Source organism: Mus musculus, chromosome 4, assembly GCF_000001635.26.
Source record: "Mus musculus strain C57BL/6J chromosome 4, GRCm38.p6 C57BL/6J".
Lineage (NCBI taxonomy): Eukaryota > Metazoa > Chordata > Mammalia > Rodentia > Muridae > Mus > Mus musculus.
Window position 1 is genome coordinate 112,131,176 of NC_000070.6, and position 26,258 is coordinate 112,157,433.

General features: G+C 37.7%; 1 protein-coding gene across 3 annotated transcripts in view; it reads left to right on the forward strand.

Annotated features, from left to right (window-relative positions):
• Nucleotides 1–26,258, forward strand: part of Skint4 (selection and upkeep of intraepithelial T cells 4) — a 96,061-nt gene that overhangs the window by 59,160 nt on the left and 10,643 nt on the right. For 2 of the 3 annotated variants that reach the window (NM_001347180.1, NM_178786.4), the window contains 3 exons: nucleotides 4,796–4,903; nucleotides 12,532–12,654; nucleotides 15,317–15,442. In NM_001347180.1, the coding sequence (NP_001334109.1) occupies nucleotides 4,796–4,903; nucleotides 12,532–12,654; nucleotides 15,317–15,442 (357 nt within the window). The remainder of the gene's footprint in view (nucleotides 1–4,795; nucleotides 4,904–12,531; nucleotides 12,655–15,316; nucleotides 15,443–26,258) is intronic. The other variant, NM_001357339.1, reaches the window with a different exon arrangement.

The following is a 26,258-nucleotide window of genomic DNA, read 5'->3' on the forward strand; positions in this document are numbered from 1 at the left end:
GAAGCTTCTTTATCTACCCCCTCTATGAACTGTCATTCTTAAATTTCCTTAAGCCTTTGTGGATTTCTGTCATCTGGAGCTACTAGTTTTGCTGTTGCTGTATGTTCTAGATCAGATTCTTCTGAAGATCTTTTATTCTGAATTAAATAATTTTCCAATCTTTTTTTCTATGCCATCCACTCTAGCATTTAAATTTTTAGTCTTCTACTTCCCTAACTCTGCTTTATTATGATCTTTCTTAAAGAGGATGTACAAAATTTTAATCATTACTAAACACAATTATTTGTATGCTGATAATTGAAAAAGTTATACAGTGTCCAAGTGCCTTCTGCCTTTGCATTTTTTCCAAGGTTTAAAACATTAAAAACAGGTTTTATCTTTACTCTCTTCTTCATACAGAGACTTCACTTTACTATGAACATTTACATTACAGTTTTACTTATTTCTCTTTTCCTGTCATTCCTTTGGAGACTTTACTTTTCATATTTAACCTCAATATTTCTTTCTTTGACTGTCTATGTTCAGACTTCTTAGCATCTATGCATCTTTCTAATATTTTAGTAACTCTCTCCTTTAAAGACTTTACTTTCTATATAAATTTATTTCTCCTTTACCACTTTATAAATTAATATCTTTCTGCATTTAGTTTCAACCAAACATTTTCCCATCCTTTTATGGCTTAATTTGTTTATATTAGTGAACTCTTTCTTTCAGGACTTCCCACATATCTTACCAAGTTTTCTCTACTTTTCAGTATGGATTTGGATTTCTTCTGTGTGCTGTCCCTGGAGCTCCATCTGATGCTGGTCAGTTTACCACCTGTCTCCATCCCCCTTGTCTCCATCCCCCTTGTCTCCATCCTCCTTGGGTCAGTCCAGCCCTCATCCTGACTCTGGCTGCAGTACTCTGTTACCAAGCTCCTCTTTCCTGCTGCACTTTTGTTGAACAGCAAGTGTTTACCTGAAGCTTTTACCCCAGCTTTGGCGTGACTGCAGCCACCAACCTTAGGGCAACACTTCTGCATGCTATGTATGCCTTATACCTGCTCTATATATAGGTGCTCACAGACTCTATTCTCCTGTAGTCACCACTGGCTCATGTGGTCAGTTGGACATAGCTGGACCTCAGCCACTCCATGATTCTGTCACTAACTGCTCGGGGGAAAGAGGTGACTTTTTCTGTTCAGTGCTCAGAGCATCCAACAAGAAAACCTACAGCTTCTGTGCTTTGGTACCTATCCTTAGGCTAGCATGCTTTCTGTTGCATGTCCCGGCCCATATGCTGCCCTGGGCTAAACCTCAGTTGCCTGCCATGAGACTGGAGTCTTATGTTTGCAAGCACTAGCACCTATTCATCTCACTCCAGCCAGGCCTTTCTACACACAGCACTGGGCAGTGGGCACAATTGCTGCACTGAGTGGCTTCTTAAAGGGTCTGTCTGTTTTCTGAGACTCAGGTTCACCAATCATTTCACAGAGTAGCATATGCTGATGTCAGGCAACCCACCTATTGCAGCTCCAGGTAGCATGCAACTACTAGATCTTTCTGATCTGGCTCCCATGTCCAAAACTCTTGTCCTAATGCCTAAATCTAGTGACATAATCTTGAATCCTGTGCACCCATGTTGGATAACAATTAAAATGGGGCTTTTAGCTTATTTTTATTTATATAAGTTTAGCCTTAGTTTAGGCTAGTTACCAACTAAGTCTTTTCTTAAATTGTTCCATTTATATTAATCTATGATCTGCAACATATTTGATACATTTCCTCACCATTTATTTCTTCCTCCATGTCTGGCTGTCAATTTTCCACACCTAAAGATTCATTTTCAGAGTTCCTATCTGCCAGAAATCCTCCCTCCATTTCTTGCCTTTGCTATTGGATGTTCAACTCTCTATTAAACCAATCTGAAGGTGTTATAGGGAAAGTTTAAAAGTATGATGAAGCCAAAGAATAACAATAACAAAGTCTGGCTTGTACTCAGGTCTCTGCCAACACAGAAATGAACATTCAATTAACATAGGACAATCTTTACACAGTGCACTGGAAGATCATCCACTCCAAGAGGCTGTGGTTTCATATCAGATTTACTTGCTTTATGTGAAACATACTCTAAATAACTGGAGTACTCAAAACAGAACTGGAAGACTGGACAAGAACCCCAAGACTGGAAGAGATTGCAAATAGTGGAGGGAAGGAAACACATATATAAATAGTGAAATAGAGTGAGTGTTATGAATATACTCAAGGACCAGAGCTAGGAGAAGGGCAGTACTCTGATACACAGAACAGTTTCAATTTGATGATGTTACTACAGAACAATATGGTTTAGTGGCTTTAAGGGCTTAGGACAAAGTTGAGGAGCCAGGAAAAAAGGTGTTGGTTCATTTCCAAAGATTATACAGGGCTCTGCAGAAGTATTCACTGATTTTTTTTTAAACAACTATTTTATCTTAGCTGTGAAAAAAACATATTAGACCATGATAAAAAGCAAATGCTGATAGAAACCTTGGTATTTTAAAATGCAAGTGCCAAATGTAACACTTATTAGACCATTAAAAGCATGGGGAACAGCTATAGAAGTGTGGATAAAGGATATGGATGATATTGGCTCTAATGTGTATCATGCTAATATAACAGATCAAGCTAAAGCTAGAGATCGCCAATATCAAAGTGATTGGTGCTTCAATTGTAGTAAATACAGTCATTTACAAAGAAGCTATTACCAAGCAGCTAAATGTCTCAGATCTGAAAATGCCTGTTGATTTGATTGTGGGAAATTTGGTCATTGTCAACAAAGTTGTAAACAAAGTATGGCAAAGAGTAATGGTCTTTTTAAGTATAAAGAAAAAAAGAAGGCCTAGACTTCCAGAGGTGTGCAGGCAATGTAACAAATGTTGCCACTGGACCAATGAATGTAGGTCAAAAAGAAAAATCCAAGGCAATTCCTTGGCATTATGAAGTGAAATTATGGACCTAACTTGGGGACCTGTAGGAAAGAAAAACTTTAACTAATGATTGCAGATCTAATGCACGCTATTGAAGGCAGTGCTGTTCCAGACTTGGTCATAGATAAATATCTTACTTTATCCACCAAAAATCAATGTTATGAAATTACTACGGAGCTTATGTCCTTTGCCCACAGAGACAGTAGGAATAATCTTGGGAAGAAGTAGATGGATTTCTAAAGGATCCTTTTTGTATTCAGGAAATATAGATGAAGATTTCAAAGGAGAAATTAAAATCATGTCCTATGTAAAAAGAGAAATGCAATATAATGCAGGTAGTAGGATTGCTCAGCTGGTATTCTTTTCCCACTTCAAAGGCAAATCTACTCCAGGAGAAAAAAGGGTTTGGAAGTATAGGAAAACATATATTTTGGCAAATAGTTTTAATGTTCAGAGGTCTTAATTCAAATAGTAAGTAAAAGGTTTTGAAATAAGAGGTTTAGTAAATACAGAAACAATGTAACTGTCAATTTACAAAACAAAAATCTTGGAATGAGCACTTCAAAAAGTCTATATCCAGTTTCTAGGAATTGGAAAGTTATCTGAGATAAAAACAAAGTATCCAATGGGTTAAATGTGTGGAACCAGAAAGTCCAATAGGAAGATTAAGGCTTTATGAGGCTGATATATCCATAAATTTATAGTGAAAGATCTTTTATAACAGTGTGGTAGTCAGACTATTCCTGCAGTCCAAGAGACAGCCCATAATGGTATTAGTGGTGAAATGGTATATGCTCCTGCAGTAGATATTGATGTATGTCATCAAAAACAATCCCAGGCTATGTCAACTGTCTAAATAGGAGACACAACAAGAATTGAGCTTTCAAATTTATAATACAGGGCCATGGTTGAAATCCCAGTGGCCCTACCATTAAAATGGTTAACTGACAAAAATGTGTGGATTGAGCAATAATCTTTAACTAAGGAAATATCATAGGAACTTAAGCAGCTGATAAAACTCAAAAGGAAGCCTAACATATAGAAGAGTTTACCAGTTCATGGAATTCTACTGTATTTTTATATTAAAAAAAAAAAGAAAATTGAGAATATTTTCAGATTCAAGAGTTGTGTAGAGTAATTCAACCAATCTGTCCATTACATTCTAGAATTTCTTTACTTTCTTTATTACCTAGGTTGTGGCCTAGTGATAGTAAATGATTTAAAAGACTAATGAAAAACACCATGCTAACCGTAAAGATTTAAAGAATAAAATCCTATCATTTGACAATGAGCCAAGAAAATTATAAGAAAATGTCCTACTTCTTTATATAACCAATCTCCATTACTCACTGGAAGTAACCTTTGGGGTACCAAAAGAAATGAAATCTGGCAGATGTACAAAATTAAGACTGACAATGCCCCCACATATGTCACCAGTAAGATAAGCAATTCTTTGCACATTATAATACAGAGCACATTACAGATATGCTACACAATGTTACAGGACAAGCAGTTGTAGAAAGTTCTAATTGCAACTTAAATGAAATGTTTATAAAACAAAAAGGAAGAATGAAGTTCCCTGGGGATAGACTAAATAGTACTCTGATAGCTTTAAAATTTCTGAACATTAATGAGAAAGGAACAAGAGCAGTCGAGAGACACTGAGTTATTTAGAAAAAATGGTGGAATTAAGTCAGCTTATGTACTAATTTTAAATTACAAGTTTGAAATAGTAATATATTTACACCCATATATACAAAAATAGGTATTGCTTTCTTGGTGAATTTTTCTACTGTAGAGTTCCTCCATACAAATGTTGAGTGATTATAATATTATTTTTATCTTTAGGTACCTGCTACAAGAGAAATTATCCTTGGATTATTATTGCAGTGGTACCCATAATTTCAGTGTTTGCAATCATAGGAGTCATGCTCTTTTTGCATCTAGAACAAAGAGGTATGTAAACAAAGGACTGTTGCTATCTTGGAAAATCTTCTTCCAACTGCCCAGTAAGATATTTAGCAAAAGAACAGTGACTGTTTTTTGAACTACAGGGTCAATAGTCCATTAGAATTGTCCAGATTCCAGAGCCTTGAATTTTATGGGCTTAACTGCAGATTCATCTGATAATTGTGCTCCAAGAGAAAATAGTCTTTCAAATTCATAGTGATTTATTTATTTATTTATTTAGTAAAAATTTGCAGTCATTATTACCTAATAAGTTGTTCTGATACTTTATAGTTTTAGCATAAGAGAAATAATATTTCATTATCTTACACTTCTTTTTTATCTTTTTAAATTTTTATTTATGTGTCTGGTTGGTTTGCTTTCATGAGAAGTATCCATAGAAGCTCAAAAATGGTGGTAGATTTCCCAAATGGTTATTGGCCACCACCATCTGGGTCCTGGAATTTGAACTCAGGTCCTCTGAAAGAACAATCGGTACTCTTAACTGCTATGCCACCTCACTGTTCCTGTATCTTACCCTTTCAGACACAAGGTAAACCCTGTTAAAAATTCATTGAAAGAACAGAAGCCTCTGAGGTACTAGTCTACCTGAGGAGCTATTAGTTGTTAATGGATGCTGAGCAGGGAGTAGTCAGTTAGTTATCTTTGGAAGTGTAACCATTGGCAGGTTGTCTAAGCTTCAGTGTATGATTCTATATGCAACAAATGGGCAGCAGCCATTAAACTTATTGGTTTATCAAAAATTAAAGATAGAACATTAAAGTTTTGGGGAAGAAGTATCAGAGATCTTAGAGGATATTGCAGTGGGGTTGGAGCAGTGAGGGGGATACCAAGTATCAAATATGAACTTTCTAAAGCTAGAGATTAAAAGGAAGCTTGGAGTCTGGTGGGTAGGGAAGTGAGAAATAGCTAAAAACTGTGAGGACAGGGGAAACTAACTAGAATATGTTACAAGAAAATTTTAATTTCAGTTTAAATTTTTTTCAAAGAATAAATTCAAAATATAGTGAATATATTCCCAAAATCAAACAGGTCCAATAATAAGTGTCAAAATGAAGTGGCATAATTAATGAATAATTTGGATAAATGAATCTTTAAAAATCCATTGTGAAAAGCTACTTTTAAATTCAATGATTTTTTTTAGAGATTGATCCAAATCAAAATATACTTTCCCAACAAATTTTATTTGATTTCAATGGTGTTTGTAGACATCTGAAATCATGCTTTCTTTTTAAAGTTGAGGATGAAATTAAAATGGAAATTAAAACTGGGGCTATATATTTGAAAACTTTTCTTTTATTTTTAAAGTTCTTGTTGAATTTATGTACTCAGGCACAGATCAATGGCATATAGTGGTTCTTTATACTACAGTGGTTCTCAACCTGTGGGTCATGGCCATTAGAAAACACATATTTCTCCTGGTTTTAGGAACTGAGACACTGCTCAGTGGCAAAATAACAATTTTGAATAGAAACAAAAAAAAATTATGGTTGGGGGTCCCTAAAACCATTATGGTCGGGAAGTTTAAAAAGAATATTGCCTGTCTTCTTTACAAGAGACTCTGTTACAAACACAAATTGTCCAGTCACTGCTTGATAAAGATTAATAAACACACTATAAAACAAAAGAAATCTAGAATATCTCATTTCTTCTTTAAAAAGGCACATAGGACAAATGATGACTTCCTTTTCATGCTAATTTTGCTTCTGTTTGTATAATTGTAGAACCCACTGGTTTAGACAAGGCCTAAAGAATAAGTCTGTATGTTGCATTTGTTCGTTATTGGCCACTATGTTTCTGTTAGTACAGGCATATAAATGACTCTTCTAAAGAGCTTTTTGCCGTTTTTCTGGTTATATATCCAAAAACAGAGTCTCTGTATCACATGTACTTCATTTTTTTTAATAGATAACATACCATGCCTTCACCATTTGACATTCCAAGCAACTGTGCACAAGAATGCCATTCCTTCATGCACTTTCTAGCACTTATAATTTTATTGTCTTTTACTCTCCTCCACCACACTGTAAGCTTTATGGGATGGTTTATTCCATAAGAATTCCATCTATTCATCTCAATTATGGCTTCATGCTGACTGAAGCAGTAGCTGGTGCCGAAGATACTGTTGAGATTCTAAATAAAGTATAGTATCTCAACACATAGCACATTTATAATTGAAGGAGAGCTCAAAGGACATTAGTGGGAGACTTTCACCCTTTCTCTGCCCTCCTTTATGTTTCTCCTAATTCTTTCTAAGGCAGTCAAAAAACTATAACTCTTCCTTTCTTTTTATTAATCATTTCCATTCCTGTTTACATATCCTTTCCCAGGTAACACTCCATACACACACTCTCTTTCATCTGCCCTCTCCCCCTTCTTCTTTGCCTATATGCTCTTTCACCCACCCACCCACCCACCCATCCACCCACTGCAATCCCACCAATTAAGCATTGTCTTATTCTATGGCATCTCACTTCCACAAGACCACCAACCTGTCCTCCCATTGATGTCAGACAAGGCCATCCTCTGCTACATTTGTATCTGGAGCCATGGATCCCTTCCTGTAGTCTCCTTGGTTGGTGGTCTAGTCCCTGGGAGCACTGTGTGGTCTGGGAAGCCAACATTGTTATTCCTATGGGGTTGCAATCCCCTTCTGCTCCTTCAGTCCTTCTACAAGCTCCCTCACTGGGGTTCCCAAGCTCAGTCTGATGGTTGTCTCCAAGCATCCACATCTGCACTGGTTAGGTGCTGAAAGAACCTATCAGGAAACAGCCACACCAAGTTCCTGTCAAGAAGCACCTCTTGGGAACAGCAACAGTGTTTAGGTTTGGTGTCTGCAGACAAGATGGATCCCCAGGTGGGGTGGTCCCCAGATGACTCCTCCTCCTCCTTCTTCCTCCTCCTCCTCCTCTTCCTCCTCCTCCTCCTCTTCCTCTTCCTCCTCCTCTTCCTCCTCCTCCTCTTCTTCTTCTTCTTCTTCCTCTTCTTCCTCCTCCTCCTCCTCCTCCTCTCCTCCTCCTCCTCCTCCTCCTCCTCCTCCTCCTCCTCCTCCTCCTCCTCCTCTTCCTCCTCCTCCTCCTCCTCCTCCTCCTCCTCCTCCTCCTCCTCCTCCTCCTCCTCCTCCTCCTCCTCTTCTTCTTCTTCTTCTTCTTCTTCTTCTTCTTCTTCTTCTTCTACTTCGGTTTTTTTTTTTTTTTGTCACCATCTTTCCGTTGGAAAGAAAGTTTCTGGGTTAAAAACTTTGAGATAGATGTGTGGCGACTAGGGGGCCTGCCTATCTACTGGAGGTGTGTCTGTGCATAGATAGAGGTAATGTTTACAGGTCCTATCTCTCCTTTACTGTAAGTATCGGTAATCCACATTGGGTCCTGAGAGATTCTCACTTCCCTTGCACCTGGGACCCTCCAGTGGCTAACCCAGTTCCTCATCCCCCACTATTGCACATTTTTATTCAATTTCCTGACCCTTTGTACCTCTCACTGTCCCACCTAGGGCCTGATCCTGCTGCCATTTTCCCTCCTCCCTCCTCTTTCAACTCAGATCCCCCCTTGATCCATCTCCCCAGATCATCTTATTCCCCTCTTTATGCAGGACTGAAGCATCCGCACCCTGGTCTTCCTTTAAAATTCCATATGCTCTGTGGGCTGTATCATAGACATTGTAAGCTTTTGGACTAATATCCACTTATCAGTGAGTACATACCATGTGTGTTCTTTTGTTCTGGGTTACTTCACTCAGGATGATGTTTTCTAGTTCTATCCATTTGTCTGTGAATTTTATGATATCATTGCTTGTAACAGCTGAGTAGTACTCCATTGTGTAAATGGACCACATTTTCTGTACCCATTCTTTGGTTGAGGGATATCTGGGTTGTTTCCAGCTTCTAGATATTATAAACAAGGCTGCTCTGAACATAGTGGAACATGTGTCCTTGTTATATGTTGGAGAATCTTTTAAGTATATGCACAGGACTGGTATAGTATTGTCCTCAGGTAGTTTTCCAGAGTGATTGTATCAGCTTGCAATTCTTCCAGCAATGAAGGAGTGTGCTTCTATCTCCACATCCTTGCCAGCATCTGCTGTTACCTGAATGTTTGATCTTAGCCATTCTGATGGTTTAAGGTAAAATCTCAGGGTCATTTTGATTTGCATTTCCCTGATGACTAAGGATGTTGAACATTTCTTTAGATGCTTCTCAGCCATTCATGATTCCTCAGTTGAGAATTCTTTGTTTAGCTCTGTACTGTAATTTTAATAGGGTTATTTGGTTCTCTGGAGTCTAACTTCTTGGGTTCTTTGTATATATTGGATATTATTCCTCTATTGGATGTAGAATTGGTAAAGATGTTTTGCCAATCTGTAGGGTGCCATTTTCTTCTGATAATGAAAGACCCACAACGTGAGGACTCCCCCACATTCTGACTCAGGAGAGGCAACACCCCAAATCACTCACGAGAAATGGTCTTGCTGCAAACTGCAAGAGGACTTTTATTCAAGAGCGCTCTTGGGCCCACAGTCATACACCATGCAGGGATAGAGGACTGTGGCACCCCGAGTAGCTGAGTAAGGGGGTATTTAAAGGAAGAAACCACAACTCAAGGAGGTGGGGAGGGTGTTGTTGGAAAATACCAAAAATACCAGTTAAGAGTCATGAGGAAGTGGAAAGTCAAGACAGTTTTCTAGGAGCCTCTAACAATAGCACCTTTGCATAACAGGTTCCAGCAACAGTCAGGATGGGTCAGGGTGACTTTCTTTGAATGAACGCTTCCTGAACCCAGGAAGAGGGTGGGTGGAGGAATGTTGCTATTTGTTTTATGATTAGCATGCCTTGGAGCATTGAGTCACAAAGGTCACATTCTCAAGCCTGGGCTTAAAGGCCTAGAATTTTGTTTTTAGGTTTTACTTTTTCAATGACAGTGTCCTTTCCCTTGTAGAAGCTTTTCAGTTTTATGAGATCACATTTGTCTATTGTCTTTCTTAGAGCCTGAGCCATTGGTGTTCTACTCAGGAAATTTTTCCATGTGCCAATGTGTTCAAGGCATTTCCCCACTTTCTCTACTATTTGATTCAGCATATCTGGTTTTATGTAGAGGTCCTTGATCCACTTGGACTTGAGCTTTGTACAAGTAGAGAATAATGGATGAATTTGCATTCTTCTATATGCTGACTGCCAATTGAACCAGCAACATTTGTTAAAAATGCTGTCTTTTTTTTTCTGCTGGATAGTTTTAGCTTCTTTGTCAAAGATCAAGTATCCATAGATGTGTGGGTTTATTTCTGAGTCTTCAATTTCATTCCAGTGATCTACCTGCATGTTGCTGTATCAATACCATGTGGTTTTTTATCACTATTTTTCTGTAGTACAGATTGAGGTCAAGGATAGTGATTCCCCCAGAAGTTATTTTATTGTTGAGAATATCTATCCTGGGTTTTTTGTTATTCCAAATGGATTTGAGACTTGTGCTTTCTAACACTATGAAGAGTTGAGTTGAAATTTTGATGGGGAATGCGTTGAATCTGTAGACCAGACCTTCAAAGAATACCTAATACCAATACTTCTCAAACTATTTCACAAAATAGATACAGAAGGAATACTATCCAATTATTTCTAAGCCACAGTTACACTGATACCTGAACAACAGAAGGACCTAAAAAAGACAGAGAACTTCAGACCCATTTCCCTTATGAATATTAATGCAAAATATTAAATAAATTTTTTGCACACTGAATTCAAGAACATAACAAACGATCATGCACCATGATCAAGTAGTCTTCATCCTAGGAATGCAGAGATGGTTCAATATACAGAAATTCATCAATGTAATCTACTGTATAAACAAACTCAAAGGAAAAAAACCACATGATTTTCTCATTAGCTGATGAAAAAGCATTTGAAAATACTATATCATTTCATGTTAAAAGTATTGGAGAGATCAGAAACTCAAGATCCATACTTAAACATAATAAAAGCAATATACAGCAAGCCAATAACCAACATGAAACTAAATGTAGAAACGCATAGGAATCCCATTAAAAACAGTGACAAGACAAGGCTTCCCACTCTCCCCGTATCTATTCAATACAGTAATGGAAGTTCTAGCTAGAGCAATTAGACAACAAAAGGAGGTCAAAGAGATACAATTTGGGAAGGATGAAATCAAGACATTACTATTTGCATATGATATGATAGTATATATAAGTGACCCCAAAAATTCTACTGGAGAACTCATACAGCTAATAAACATCTTCAGCAATATGGCTGGATATAAAATTAACTCAAAGAAATGAGTAGCCTTCCATTACTCAAAGGATAAACGGGCTAAAAAAGAATTTAGGGAAACTACACCCTTCACAATCATCACAAATAATATAAAATATGTTGGTGTGACTCTAATCTAGCAAGTGAAAGATATGTATAACAAGAACTTCAAGTCTCTGAAAAAAGAAATCAAGGAAGACCTCAGAAGATTGAAAGATCTTCCATTCTCATGTCTCTGCAGGATTAATGTAGTAAACTCCTTTTCAAATGGGATCAGGAACCTAGTTCCTCTTTCTTCCCATACCTGGAATTGCTGCTTGAGCATTCCATCTTTATTTATAAGAGCTGACCAGGCAGAAATACTCTTGCTTGCTTTTGGCAGTCAGCCATAAGAATTTTATCGGAGAAGAGATCTGTCTTACATCACTGAGAAACAAAAACAGCTTCAAACAACCCCAAATAGCTGGCCATGTTTTGTCTCTTCTTCAGTTGAATATTTCCACAAGACTACCCATGCTTCATCAAACAGAGGCATACAAGTAGATAAGTCACTCTCAGCCCAGGATCTTAGTCCTAAAACATGGTCTATAATAAAGAACACTGATGAAGTATATTTGTTATTCTTTTCTTCTATGAATCTGTCTTTTTTTTTTAAGTTTCATTTTAGAGCTAGCCACAATCTGGAGGAGAGACCAGGAAACTATTGCTCACCTGAAGTTTTTCAGAGGGACATATATTGAATAGAGGGACCTTTTGGTCCTACATTGGAGGGCACATTGTGGGTGGAGGAGGATTTACCAATCTTTCTTCTTCTTGAGGATATAAACTAATCAGTGAATGGGTATTGTGCTGTTACCCTCAGTGTGAGAGAGAATAATATGGGTGGGTATCTCAGGGAAGATGTGTATCAGCTAGAATGTGAAGAAAGCTGAGAATGGAGATAAAATTATTTTCAGGGAATATGATGCTTGAGAATTGTTAAGACTGCTTCCATTTCTGAGATCCTGATTATCTAAGAATGTTCCATTTCACTATACTGTACATAGGGCAGAAATCCTGAGCAGCCTCAACACTTAAAAAAACAGAAAAAACATAATACATCCATATTTTCTTTATATAGTCTAGTAAGAGTAAGATCCATGATGCTTGAGTAGAATGGGTACTTGTCTCCTCATAGCCTCTTCCAGGCTTAACACAAATATACTCAGCACCAAAACCAACTATGTCAAATTTCTTCGCTAATGTTCTTTCACGTAAAGGAAGAATGGAGCAACACGAAAAGCAAACCTACCTTTACTATGAAAGCTAAACTTTTCCTGTTGGCTGCAACTTTTGTGATTCTTTCCTCTCTTCCCAGTTACAATTCTAGAACAACATTTTGAATTGGACACCTTGTGGTTGGAAGATATTAGTGTGATCCTGTGTGTGGTGATAGTGTCCAACATCAATCTCATACCTTTGATATACTTCAGATTGCATGGTAAATATGATAGGAATGGTACTAAATCAGAAGACATGTTTCTTGTGCATAATGTGTATATGTCTAGAAGATAACTATTTTGGTCCTTTTGTCTTAGTAACTATAAGAAAAAAAATGAAGAACTGTGTCTTACATAAAGTCTAATAGATTATAGCCTCCTTTTGGAGATTTCTAGAGCTTTCACTGGTAAGAGTGTTGGTACTTCTTATATTAATGACTATTTCAGCTTTTCACAATTATGACAACCCTCTCAGGTGCAGATGTGAATTTAATTATTTCATCAGTAAATCCTGAAATCCCTCTGTATACTGAGATTTTGCAAGAATCTATTATTTTTGAAATTTGATCTCTGATAGTTTGGACTGAATATTTAAGGAGTACAAACATTCATTTCAACTTTAGAATTTTCTCTTTTAAAATCATGTAAATACTCCAAGGCCATACCAGAAACATTTATAAGCTTGTGTTCATAAAGGCTACATCTTTAAAATACACTAAATACACTATAACTCATGTCTAAAGCTAAAAGGCCTGTCTTTACTGAGCAAACACGTTTCCTATGGACATAGATGAGAATATACAACTGATAATTCATGAAGAAATGTTCCATAATAGACTCTTGTGATTTATCAATAGCATACATTCCTAAAATGTTCCATTACAAATGTGTGCACATGGTACAGCAGTTAAGAGCAGCACTTGATGCTCTTTTAAAAATAATATATTTTTAGAATTTTATATGAGTACTATATGTATGCCATCTTCTGTAAGGAGTAATGTAAGCACTTGGGCTCATAGGAAAACCAGATACGTTTAACACAGAATGTTGTCCCTTCAAAATAAGATAGGTATTACCTGGTTTTTACCTAAAAGTTGGGAGCTGAGGTTATTAGTATCATGTTTACCTCTGTGCTATCTGTATGGCCAGACCATATCAGCACCCCAGATTCTGTTTTTAGTCAGTCTATAGCACTTTTTCTTCTCCAGATCCTTATCATGAGCTTTGTTTACCTTTAATCTGTTTTATTATTTAATGTAAAGAACCTATATTCATGGAGAATATCACTTGTACCTCACAAGAGTTTTGATATAATTATGTCTTAAGCTTTGTTGTGTACAAGAATTGAGTTAATTTTAACAGGGAAACTTTTCCTATAAATTTTGCTTTCCTTACATATGCCTGAAATAAAGCTAACTGGTGTCAGACTCAAATTTTGAACCAACACCTACTCCTGAGTTGTATTGAACTAAACTGCCTTTTTACATCACACAAAACAACACTTTGCTAGCCTTAGATGTAGTAGAAACACCATCCTCAAACATACACACACACACACACACACACACACAACTGATGTCCAGTGTGAAAGACTCCACCCTCAGAGGAGTTAAGGTATTTTTTTATTAAATAGAAGCAGAAGGTAGGAGTTTGATACTCTCACACAAGGATCATAACCATAAGTGAGAGAGTAAAATAAACATGGTTTCTTTTTAGTCTTTTGAGGCAAACCATTTAAAAAAAATTTAAGATCATTGAATTGTTTGTACAGGTCCAGAGAATCAAAATAATCAGAGCAATAAATAGTTCTGCAACTCAGCACAAGTGACTATAAAATTCAGTCCTTGGTTTTCTAAACAAGAAATCATAGATGTTGATAATTGGAAGTGTAATAGAGCTAATGTGAAAAGAACCCATGAAAAGTGGGATAAAATCCCTGTCAATTATTTTGCAAGCTGGAGTGCAGTAATGTATTGCTTGGATCCTCTCATTAGATTAATCAATGTGTATGGTTCCCTGCACAGCATTATGCTGTTACTTTAAGTACTTGGTTTAAAGTTCCTTGTATACATCTGTTAGACTGTAGAGACCACTTAGTCATTGAAATAATCTATTCCATGGTGGTTATGAGAAATTTATTTGACTTTATTGCTAGGTAATTTTATATGATATTTTATACAAAATGATAGGCTATGAATAGTAATTGTGGGAAAACAGAAAGGAAGTTTAGATTTTCTGTCTTCCAGAGGATAAAATTTAAAACTGTGTGATATGGTCTAAAATATCAATATTGAATCTGATGAGGACTCCTTTTTTTTATACAAAAACAATCAATGTGTATTTATTTAATATACACTGTTAAGGTTTCAAGCAGACTTAGTTTAAAAACAAAACAAAGCAAAACAAAAATAACAACAGCTTAGAAATCAAGGAGAAAGTACAGATAGTCTAAGAAAAAAGATGACACAAAGAGGGGTTGACAGTTTACATCAGGGATCTTGTCTGGAGACCTGCTTTGAATATGCTTCTTGCAGGAACTTCTTAAATGTTGTAGGTTTTTTCCAGAGCTCCCCATCGTGTGTGTTCAAAGGGCTATAGATGTTGGGTTCTCCTAACAGAATCTGTTGAGGACTCCTATGACTGAGCTGTCTTCACTCCTCGCAGCCTCTGATTTTGTGCTGTTAGATTGTTAGAGTCAGAAAAGGAAACTTCTCTTAGTTTTGCAAATCGAGGTGAGATATTCTAGTCACTGAAAATACTGATATTTCAGATCTATTTATGAGATAAATAGGGGTGAGATAATGCTGCCCACCATTTCAGGTGGTTTCCCTAGGCTACTTTTTCATATTACCTTTTTGGTAATTCTTTCACTCTCTTTTCTAGAACATGTACCTAGATTCAAAGACCGTTCCCCAATATTAAACAAAGCAGTGGTATTCCTGCATTTCATTTATTTCTCAATCGTATGTGGAACAATCCTTCTTGTGCATCTGCAATTACGTAACAAAGGTAAATATTGTTAATAGTAGCTGCATATCTTTAGTTGTCTCATTTTCCTAAATGCTTGTCTCTGGAATTGTTTAGTCATGAGGAACTTTAATTATCATCATGAAGATCTGTGATTTGGGTGTAATTTCAGACTACCATATTCTATCAGAGTGTTGTGGGAGGCAACAACTAAAGCTGCAAATATTTTTAGCTATGTTAGGGAAATATACTTCTGTTTCTGGCACAATAAGAAAATAGAGTTTCAGAAATTATTGTTAAATCAACACTCATTTACTTTAAATATTTTCATAATATGAATTTTCAATAGCCATACATGTATGACTATAGGTAAAAAAATTATCAGTTTTATCTTAGCAATTATATTGAAAATATTTGAAATATAAGTAATTTTGATGTAATGCAATTAATATTTTACTTATTTGCAATTTTATGAGGCTTTCAACAGTATTAAATCCTCTATACATGTATTAAATAAGAGATATGGACTCCATTTACATGTGGTTTGTGAAGAATATAATAATATTAAAATATGATTTTGACATTTGATAATATTGTATTCTTTAAAGGCTTATGGGAAAATGTGTATGCAGAATGGTTAGTAGGAATCAATCTTGTAGAGCAAGACTGTTTATTAATATAGACATTTCTTGCAAATCACAACAGAGAACTTCAGAATTACATTGGTCACCAACAGGACTCTCTTTGTTCTCATTTTCCAACCTCTTGCTAGATAGGTCTTGGATCATAGCACTGACTGACCTGTACTTCTTCCACTTCCATATAAACTTCCTTCTTAGCATTTCATTGCTGTTCTGTTCAGGAATTTTTCCCCTGTGCACATATCTTCGATGCTTTTCCCCACTTTCTCCTCTATAAGTTTCAGTGTATCTAGTCTTATGTGTTTTTCCTTGATCCACGTAGACTTGACATTTGTTCAAGGAGATAAGAATTGATCAATTCACATTCTTCTACATGATAATTGCCAGTTGTGGCAGCATCATTTGTTAAAAATGCTATCCTTTTTCCACTGGATGGTTTTAGCTCCCTTGTTAAAGATCAAGTGACCATAGCTATGTGGGTTCATTTCTGGGTCTTCAATTCTATTCCATTGGTCTACCTGTCCTTCCCTGTACCAGTACCATGCAGTTTTTTATCACAACTGCTCTGTAGTACAGCTTGAGTGAGATCAGTCATGGTGATTCCACTAGAGGCTCTCTTATTTTTGAGAATGGTTTTTTCTATTCTATGTTTTTTGTTATTACAGATGAATTTGCAAATTACCCTTTCTAACTCAGTGAATAATTGAGTTGAATTTTGATGGGGATTGCATTGAATCTCTAGATTGCTTTTGGCAGGATAGCCATTTTTACTATATTGATCCTGCCAATCCATGAGCATGGGAGATCTTTCCATCTTCTGAGATCTTCTTTAATTTCCTTCTTCATCAACTTGAAGTTCTTATCATACAGATCTTCCACTTTCTTTGTTAGAGTCACACCAAGGTATTTTATATTATTTGTGACTATTGAGAAGGGTGTTGTTTCTCTAATTTCTTTCTCAGCCTGTTTATCCTTTGTGTAAAGAAAGGCCACTGAATTGTTGAGTTAATTTTATATCCAGCTATTTCACTGAAGCTTTTTATCAGGTTTAGCAGTTCTCTGGTGGAATTTTTAGGGTCACTTATATATACTATCATATCATCAGCAAATATTGATATTTTGACTTCTTCCTTTCCAATTTGTATCCTCTTGATCTCCTTTAGTTGTCGAATTGCTCTGGCTAGGACTTCGAATACTATATTGAATAGGTACAGAGAAAGTGGGAGCCTTGTCTAGTCCCTGATTTTAGTGTGATTGCTTCCATTTTCTCTCCATTTAGTTTGATGCTGACTACTGGTTTGCTGTATATTGCTTTTATTATGTTTAGTTTTGGGCCATGAATTCCTATTCTTTCCAAGACTTTTATAATGAATGGGTGCTAGATTTTGTCAAATGCTTTCTCGGCATCTAAACGAGATGATCCTGTGTTTTTTGTCTTTGAGTTTGTTTATATAGTGGATTAAGTTGATGGATTTCCATATATTAAACCATACCTGCATTTCTGGGATGAAGTTTACTTGATCATGATGAATGATTGTTTTGATGTATTCTTAGACTTGGTTTGTGAGAATTTTATTGAGTATTTTTGCATCGATATTCATAAGGGAAGTTGGTCTGAAGTTCTTTCTTTGTCGGATCTTTGTGTGGTTTAGGTATCAGAGTAATTGTGGCTTCATAGAATGAATTGGGTAGAGTACTTTCTGTTTCTATTTTCTGAAATAGTTTGAGGAGAGTTGAAATTAGGTGTTCTTTGAAGGTCTTATAGAACTGTGTACTAAACCCATATGTTCCTGGGCTTTGTTTGGCTGGGAGACTATTAATGACTGCTTCAATTTCTTTAGGGGATATGGGGCTGTTTAGATCATTAATCTGATCCTGATTTAACTTTGGTACCTGGTATCTGTCTAGAAAATTTTCCATTTCACCCAGCTTTTCCAGTTTTATTGAGTATAGCTTTTTGTAGTAGGATCTGTTGATGCTTTGGATTTCCTTAGGTTCTGTTGTTATGCCTCCCTTTTCATTTCTGATTTTTGTTAATTATGATACTGCCCCTGTGCCTTCTAGTTAGTCTCGCTAATGGTTTATCTATCTTGTTGATTTTCTCAAAAAATCAGCTCCTTGTTTGGTTGATTCTTTGTATTCTTTTTGTTTCTACTTGGTTGATTTCAGCCCTGAGTTCAATTATTTTATGCCATTTACTCCTCTTGGATGAATTTGCTTCCTTTTGTTCTAGAGCTTTTAGGTGTTCTGTCAAGCTGCTAGTGTGTGCTCTCTCTAGTTTCTATTTGGCAGCACTCAGAGCTATGAGTTTTCCTCTTTGAACTGCTTTCATTGTGTCCCTTAAGTTTTGGTGTGTTGTGTCTTCATTTTCATTAAACTCTAAAAGGCCTTTAATTTCTTCGTTGACCAAGTTATCATTGAGTAAAATGTTGTTCATCTTCCATGTGAACATTGCCTTTCTATTATTTGCGATGCTATTGAAGATCAGCCTTATTCCATGGTGATCTGATAGGATGCATGGGATAATTTCAGTATTTTTGTATCTGTTGAGGCCTGTTTTTTGACTGATTATATGTTAGTTTTGGAGAAGGTACCATTAAGTGCTGAGAAGAAGGTATATCCTTCTGTTTTAGGGTAAAATGTTCTGTAGATATCTGTTAAAACCATTTGTTTCATAACTTCTGTAAGTTTTACTGTATCTCTGTTTAGTTTCTGTTTCCAGGATCTGTCCATTGATGAGAGTGGGGTGTTAAAGTCTCCCGCCATTGTTGTGGTGCAATGCGTGCTTTGAGCTTTACTAATGTTTCTTTAATGAACGTGGATGACTTTGTGTGGGAACTAAAAGGGGGCAGGGCAAGGGGGGGCAATTGAGGATAGCCCACGCCTGGCCAGAGTTCCTCCTATGCTCTGGACAGCAGATGCAGGAGGGCTGCCAGGTGCTTTCCATTTGGCCCCAGCTGGGCATATAAGCTGCTGGCCCCACTCTACAGGGTGTGGACAAGGGGCAGCTCCTGACCTGTGGAGCCCCTGGGAAACACCTTTCGCCCCGGGATTATGGGAGAGAGGGCTGAGGGAGAAATGTTCCCATGCAGGTGAGAGTAAGCACAGTGGGCCTTGATTAGAGTTCAGAGACTGTTTATGGTTTTAGAGCTTAATTATATAAAGTCAGGGGGAAAGAGAAGGTAAAAGAAAGAGAGAGAGAGAGAGAGAGAGAGAGAGAGAGAGAGAGAGAGAGAGAGGGGGGGGGGCTATGGCCAAGAGGAAAGACGGGGGAAAGGAGAGAGAAAGAGAAGAAAGTCTAGAGAATAAGAGGGAGCTATGAGGAGAGAGGAGAGGAGAAGACAAAGAGAGAGGAGTAAAAGTAAGGGGAGTGAGAGGAGTAAGAGAGTGAGGTGGGGCCAAGCAGCACCTCTTATGGTCTTTACAGTTGCTAGGTAACTTGGGAAGAGTTTAGCCTGAAGGTCAGATGCTTGGGACTTTGCCTACATGACTGCTAGCCAAGCTTCTCTTTTTGGGGCTCTGTGGGGCAGTAACTTCGACAGGAGCCAGGGTTACAGGAGAATGAGAGAACTCCTTCTATCCCATGTAGGTGAATTATCACCACTGGGTCCCGGGGTTCAATATCTAGTCTCAACTGAAAACCAGGCAGTCTGTGCACAGCCCAATGCCCCACGCCCTTGCATTTGGAGAATAGATATTCAGAATTGAGAGTTCATCTTAGAAGATTTTTACCTTTGATGAGTATGAAGTGCCTCCTCCTTGTCTTTTTGATAACTTTGGGTTGGAAGTCAATTTTATTTGATATTAGAATGGCTACTCCAGTTGTTTCTTTGGACTGTTTGAGTGGAAAATTGTTTTCTATCCTTTTACTCTGAGATAGTATCTGTCTTTGTCCCTGAGGTGGGTTTCCTGTATGCAACAAAATGTTGGGTCCTGTTTATGTAGTCAGTCTGTTAGTCTATGTCGTTTTATTGGGGAATTGAGTCCATTGATATTAAGATATATTAAGGAAAAGTAATTGTTACTTCCTGTTATTTTTGTTGTTAGAGTTGGGATTCTGTTCTTGTGGCTATCTTGTTTTAGGTTTGTTGAAGGATTACTTTCTTGCTTTTTCTAGGGTGTCATTTCCCTCCTTGTGTTGGGGATTTCCCTTTATTATCCTTTGAAGGGCTGGATTTGTGGAAAGATATTGTGTGAATTTGGTTTTGTCATGGAATACTTTGGTTTCTCCATCTATGGTAATTGAGGATTTTGCGGGTATAGTAGCCTGGGCTGGCATTTGTGTTCTTTTAGGGTCTGTATAACATCTGTCCAGGATCTTCTGGCTTTCATAGTCTCTGGTGAGAAGTCTGGTGTAATTCTGATAGGTCTGTCTTTATATGTTACTTGACCTTTTTCCCTTTCTGCTCTTAATATTCTATCCTTATTTAGTGCATTTGTTGTTCTGAATATTATGTGTCGGGAGGAATTTGTTTTCTGGTGCAGTCTATTTGGAGTTCTGTAGGCTTCTTATATGTTCATGGGCATCTCTCTCTCTTTAGGTTGGGGAAGTTTTCTTCTATAATTTTGTTGAAGATATTTATTGGCCCTTTAAGTTGAAAGTCTTCATTCTTATCTATGACTATTATCCTTAGGTTTGGTCTCCTTGTTGTTTCCTGGATTTCGTAGATGTTTTCAGTTAGGATCTTTTTGCATTTTGCATTTTCTTTGATTGTTGTGTCCATGTTTTCTATGAAATCTTCTGTACCTGAGATTCTCTCTTCCATCTTTTGCATTCTGTTGCTGATGCTTGCATCTATGGTTCCTTGTTCCTTTCCTAGGACTTCTATTTCCAGAGTTGTGTCCTTTTGTGATTTCTTTATCATTTCTACTTCTATTTTTAGATCCTGGATGGTTCTGTTGAATTCTTTCACTTGTTTGGTAGTGTTTTCCTGTAATTCTTTAAGGGATTTTTGTGTTTCCTCCTTAAAGGCTTCTAGCAGTCTACCTGAATTTTCCTGTATTTCTTTAAGGAAGTTATTTATTTCCTTCTTAAATTCCTCCATCATCATCAGGAAAAGTGACTTTAGTTCCATGTCTTCTTTTTCTGATGTGATGGTGTATCCATGACTTGCTATGGTGGAAGAGTTTTGTTCTGATGATGCCAAGGAACCTTGATTTCTGTTGCTTCTGTTCTTATACTTGCCTCCTGCCATCTGATTATCTCAAGTGCTTGCTGCCCTCAACATATATAACTGGAGCCTGTCTTTCCTATAAGCCTGGTTCATTCAGGACTCCTCAGAGTCCAGCTTTCTCTGTGATCCTGTGATTCTGGTCTCCTGTAAACCTGAGATTCTGGGTGTGTCAGAGTTCTTGGCAGTCAAGCTTTGTCTGTGACCCTGAGGTCCTGGTGTGACCAAGCTCCTGTTATACTTGGATCCTGGAATCCTAAGATTATGCATGTGTTACAGCACCTGGAAGTGGTGTCTCCTCTCGGGACTGTGGTGCTGTCTGCTGTGTTCGAATCCCAAGGTACACCAACACTGACCAGAAAGACCCTGAGCTGCTGGTCAGGCAGAGCTCCCATTTCCTTGCTTCTGCTGTCACAGGCCTGTCATGATTGGTGTGTTCTATTCACCAGTGATCCTAAGATCACGTGGAGAGTCCTCTGGAGACCGTGGAACCATCCACTGAGTTTGCATCCAAGGTTACCCAGAACTGGCACTGACCGGAAGGTGCAATAATTATATTGAATATTTTTGCATTGATATTCATAAGGGTGATTGGTCTGAAGTTCTCTTTCTTTATTGGGTCTTTGTGTGATTTAGGTATCAGCATAACTGACTTCATAGAATAAGTTAGGTAATGTTTATTCTGTTCCTATTTTGTGGAATAGTTTGAAAAGTATTGTTAAGTCTTTTTTGAGGGTCTGATATAATTCTGCATTAAATTAAGCATTTACTTTATTTACATTTTAAGTATTATCCCCTTTCCTGGTTTCCACTCCAAAAACCACCTATGCCCCCCTTCCCCCACTCGACAAACTACCCACACCCACTTTCTGGCCCTGGCATTCCCCTACACTGGGGCATAGAGCCTTCACAGGATCAAGGACTTCTCCTCCCATTGATGACTAAGTAGGCCATCCTCTGCTACATATGCAGCTGGAACCTCGAGTCCCAACACGTGTACTCTTTGGTTGATGATTTAGTCCCTCAGAGCTCTGGGGGTACTGGTTAGTTCATATTGATGTTCCTCCTATGGGGCTACTAACCCCTTCATCTCCTTGGGTCCTTTCTCTAGCTCATTCATTGGGGACCCTGTGCTCAGTCCAATGGTGGACTGTGAGTATCCTCCTCTATATTTGTCAGGTACTGGTGGAACCTCTATGGAGATAGCTATAAGAGGCTTCTGTCAGTAAGCACTTGTTGGCATCCACAAAAGTGTCTGGGTTTGGTGGTTATATATGGGATGGATTCCCAGGTAGGCCAGTCTCTGGATGTTCACTCCTTCTCAAACTTTGTCTCTGTATCTTTTGAAGCTTGCTTTGTGACTAATTATATGATTCATTTGGGGGAAGGTATCATGTAGTAGTGAGAAGAATGCACATTATTTTGCTATATGGTGGAATATTCTGTAGATTTGTATTAAAACAATTTGGTTCATAACTTCTATTAGTCTCACTTTGTCTCTGTTCATTTTATGTTTCCATGATCTGTCCATTGGTGAGAGTGTGGTTTAAAAGTCTCCCACTATTATTGTGTGAGGTTCAATGTGTGCTTTGAGCTTTAATAATGTTTCTTTTACAAATGTGGGTGTTTTAGTCAGGGTTTCTATTCCTGCACAAATATCATGACTAAGAAGCAAGCTGGGGAGGAAAGGGTTTATTCAGCTTACACTTCGATACTGCTGTTTATCACCAAGGAAGTTAGGACTGGAACTCAAGCATGTCAGAAAGCAGGAGCTGATGCGGAAACCATGGAAGGATATTCTTTACTGGCTTGCTTCCTCTGGCTTGCTCAGTCTGCTTTCTTATAGAACAAAGACTACCAGTCCAGAGATGGTCCTACCCACAAGGGGCCTTTTCCCCTTGATCACTAATTGAGAAAATGCCTTACAGTTGGATCTCATGGAGGCATTTCCTCAACTGAAGCTCCTTTCTCTGTGATAACTCCAGCTGTGTCAAGTTGACACAAAACTAACTAGTACAGTGGGTGTCCTTGCATTTGGGGCATAGAGGGTCAGAATTGAGAGTTCATCTTGGTAAATTCTTTCTCTGATGTGTACAAAGTGTCCTTCCTCATGTTTTTTGATTACTTTTGGTTGAAAGTCAATAGCATTCAACGTTATAATGGCTACTCCAGCTTTTTTGTTGGGACCATTTCCTTGGAAAATTTTTCAGCCTTTTAGCCTGATGTAATGTCTGTCTTTGACACTGAATTATGTTTCCTGTATGCAGCAAAGTTCTGGGTCCTGTTTATGTATCCAGTCTTTTAGTCTATGTCTTTTTATTTCGGAATTGAGTCCACTGGTGTTAAGATATATTAAGGACCAATGATTGTTTCTTCCTGATATTTTTGTTGTTAAAGATGGGATTATATTTGTGTGGCTTTCTTTTAGGTTTGTTGTTGTGGAGAGATTGATTTTTTTTTTTTTTTTTTTTTTTTTTTTTTTTTGCTATTTCTTGGGTGTAGTTACCCTCCTTGTGTTGGAGTTTTCCATCTATTCTTTGTAGGGCTGGAATTTTGGAAAGATATTGCTTAAATTTGGTTTTGTCATGGAATATCTTGGTTTCTTTATCTGTGAATATTGAGAGTTTTGCTGAATATAGTAGTCTGGACAGGCATTTTTGTGCTCTTGTGGTCTGTATGATATCTGCCCAAGATCTTCTGGCTTTTATCGTCTTTGTTGAGAAGTCTGGTGTAATTCTGATAGGTCTGCCTTTATATGTTACTTGACATTTTTCCCTTACTACTTTTTAATATTTTTTCTTTGTTCTGTGCATTTGGTGTTTTGACTATTATGTGAGGGGAAGAACTTCTTTTCTTGTCCAATCTATTTGGAGTTCTGTAGGCTTCTTGTATGTTCATGTACATCTGTTTCTTTAGGTTAGAGAAGTTTTCTTCTATAATTTTGTTTGTTTGTTTCTTTGTTTGTTTTGAGACAAGGTTTCTCTGTATAGTCCTGGCTGTCCTGGAAATCACCCTGTAGTCCAGGCTGGACTCAAACTCAGAAATCCACATGCCTCTGCCTCTCAAGTGGTGAGATTAATGACATGCATCACCACTGCCTGGCTTCTATAATTTTGTTGAAGATGTTTATTGGTCCTTTGAGTTGGGGAACTTTGCTCTCTTCTATACCTATTACTCTTAGGTTTGCTCTTTTCTTTGTGTCCTGGATTTCCTGGATGTCTTGGGTTAGCAGGTTTTGCATTTTTCACTTTCATTGATTGTTGTGTCAATGGTTTCTATGGTATCTTCTACACCAGAGATTCTTCTATCTCTTGTATTTTGTTGTTGATGCTTGCATTTATGAATCCTGATCTTTTTCCTAGGCTTTCCATCTCCAAAGTTGTCTCCCTTTGTGATTTCTTTATTGTTTCTGTTTCCATTTTTAGAACCTGGATAGTTTTATTCAATTACTTTACCTGTTTGGTTGTATTTTCCTGTATTTCTTTAAGTGATTTAATTGTTTCCTCTTTAAGGGGTGATCCCTGTTTATCTGTGTTTTCCTGTTTTTCTTTAAGGGAGTTATTTATGTCCTTCTTAAAGTTCCCTATCATAATCATGAGATGGGATTTTAAAATGTGAATCTTGCTTTTCCTGTGTGGTGGGGTGTCCAGTGCTTGCTGTGTTATGGGAACTTGGTTTTGATGATGCCAAATAGCATTGGTTTCTGTTGCTTATGTTATTGTGCTTTCCTATTACCATCTGATTATCTCTGTTGTTATCTGGCTTTGCAGTCTGTGACTGGAGCCTGCCCCCCCCACCCCCCGGCTGTGAGCCTGTAAGCCTGGGTATGTCAGATCTTCAGGTCAAGCTGTCTCCTTGAGCCCTGTGAGCTTTGATGTGTCTAAAATTCTAGGGGTCTAGCTTTCTCTGGGTGTGATTGGGAGTGTGTAGGCTTGTAGCACATGGTCTGCTTCCAGGCACAGATTCAAACTGGAAAGGATCCTGTCCCTGCATGCATTGAGGTTCCCACCTCTCCTGAACCCTGGGTGGGTCCCAGTTAGACCAAGTATTAGGGCAGTAGTGGTGTAGTCACATGTGAGCCTAAGTTTGTCTGAACTTTTAGGGGTCAAGCTTTCTCTAGGTGTGATTTGGGTGGAGAGAGCTATAGCCCAGGGTCTGCTCCTGGGTACAGATACAAACTGGATGCTTCAGCAAGGCTTTGAAAGTACCCATATCCTTTCTTTGTATAGCTTCTAATTGTATAAATTCTGACCCTGGAAGCAGATCCTGTGCTACAGTCTTTTCCACCTCAATCACACTCAGAGAAAGCTTGATCTCTCAGGAATTCAGACACACCCAGGCTTATGGACTTCACAGAAACCGCTTGACCTCCAGGAGTTCTGACATACCCAGGCCCACAGGCTCACAGGAGGGACAGACTCTAGTGAGACACAGCAAAGCCAGATTCTTGTATAGATATTAACAATATTGTTAATCACAGCTTCATTTGTCTACTACTAAATTTGTTTATATTGTTGCACCACTTTGTTTCTTGCAGTTGTGGTTATAGAGCCTAATTTTCTTGCTAGCTATCATATTGAGACCGAGTTGACGTATATTATATGCTTCCCATGAGACTTAGCAAACAATGATGAGCCAGGTGTCTTTCGGCCTGAGATCACTCTGGGTAATCATTCTGGCTTCAGAGAGTGAAAGTCTCCATTGTTAAGAGGTATTATTAGATTTATTCCTCGCAAAAATATCAAATATTCTTCATAATTTAGAATTTGTAGCTTAAATTATACTAGAAGACACCATTGTTTCACATAATATAACATTGAATATTTCGAGGGAGTGTGTAGGTTTATTTTGGAGGACAATTCTCCTAACTATTATAGAACCTCCACATATTTATATCCCTCTCAAACACAAAATTTATTTAACTCATTCTAAGGTTCCTCCAAATTTTCAACTGATTGCCACATCAAATCAAAAATCTCTCTCTATATATAGTATATATGCACCTGTAAAAATTAGTTGAATAAGTTAATTGTAAGTAGCAAAACA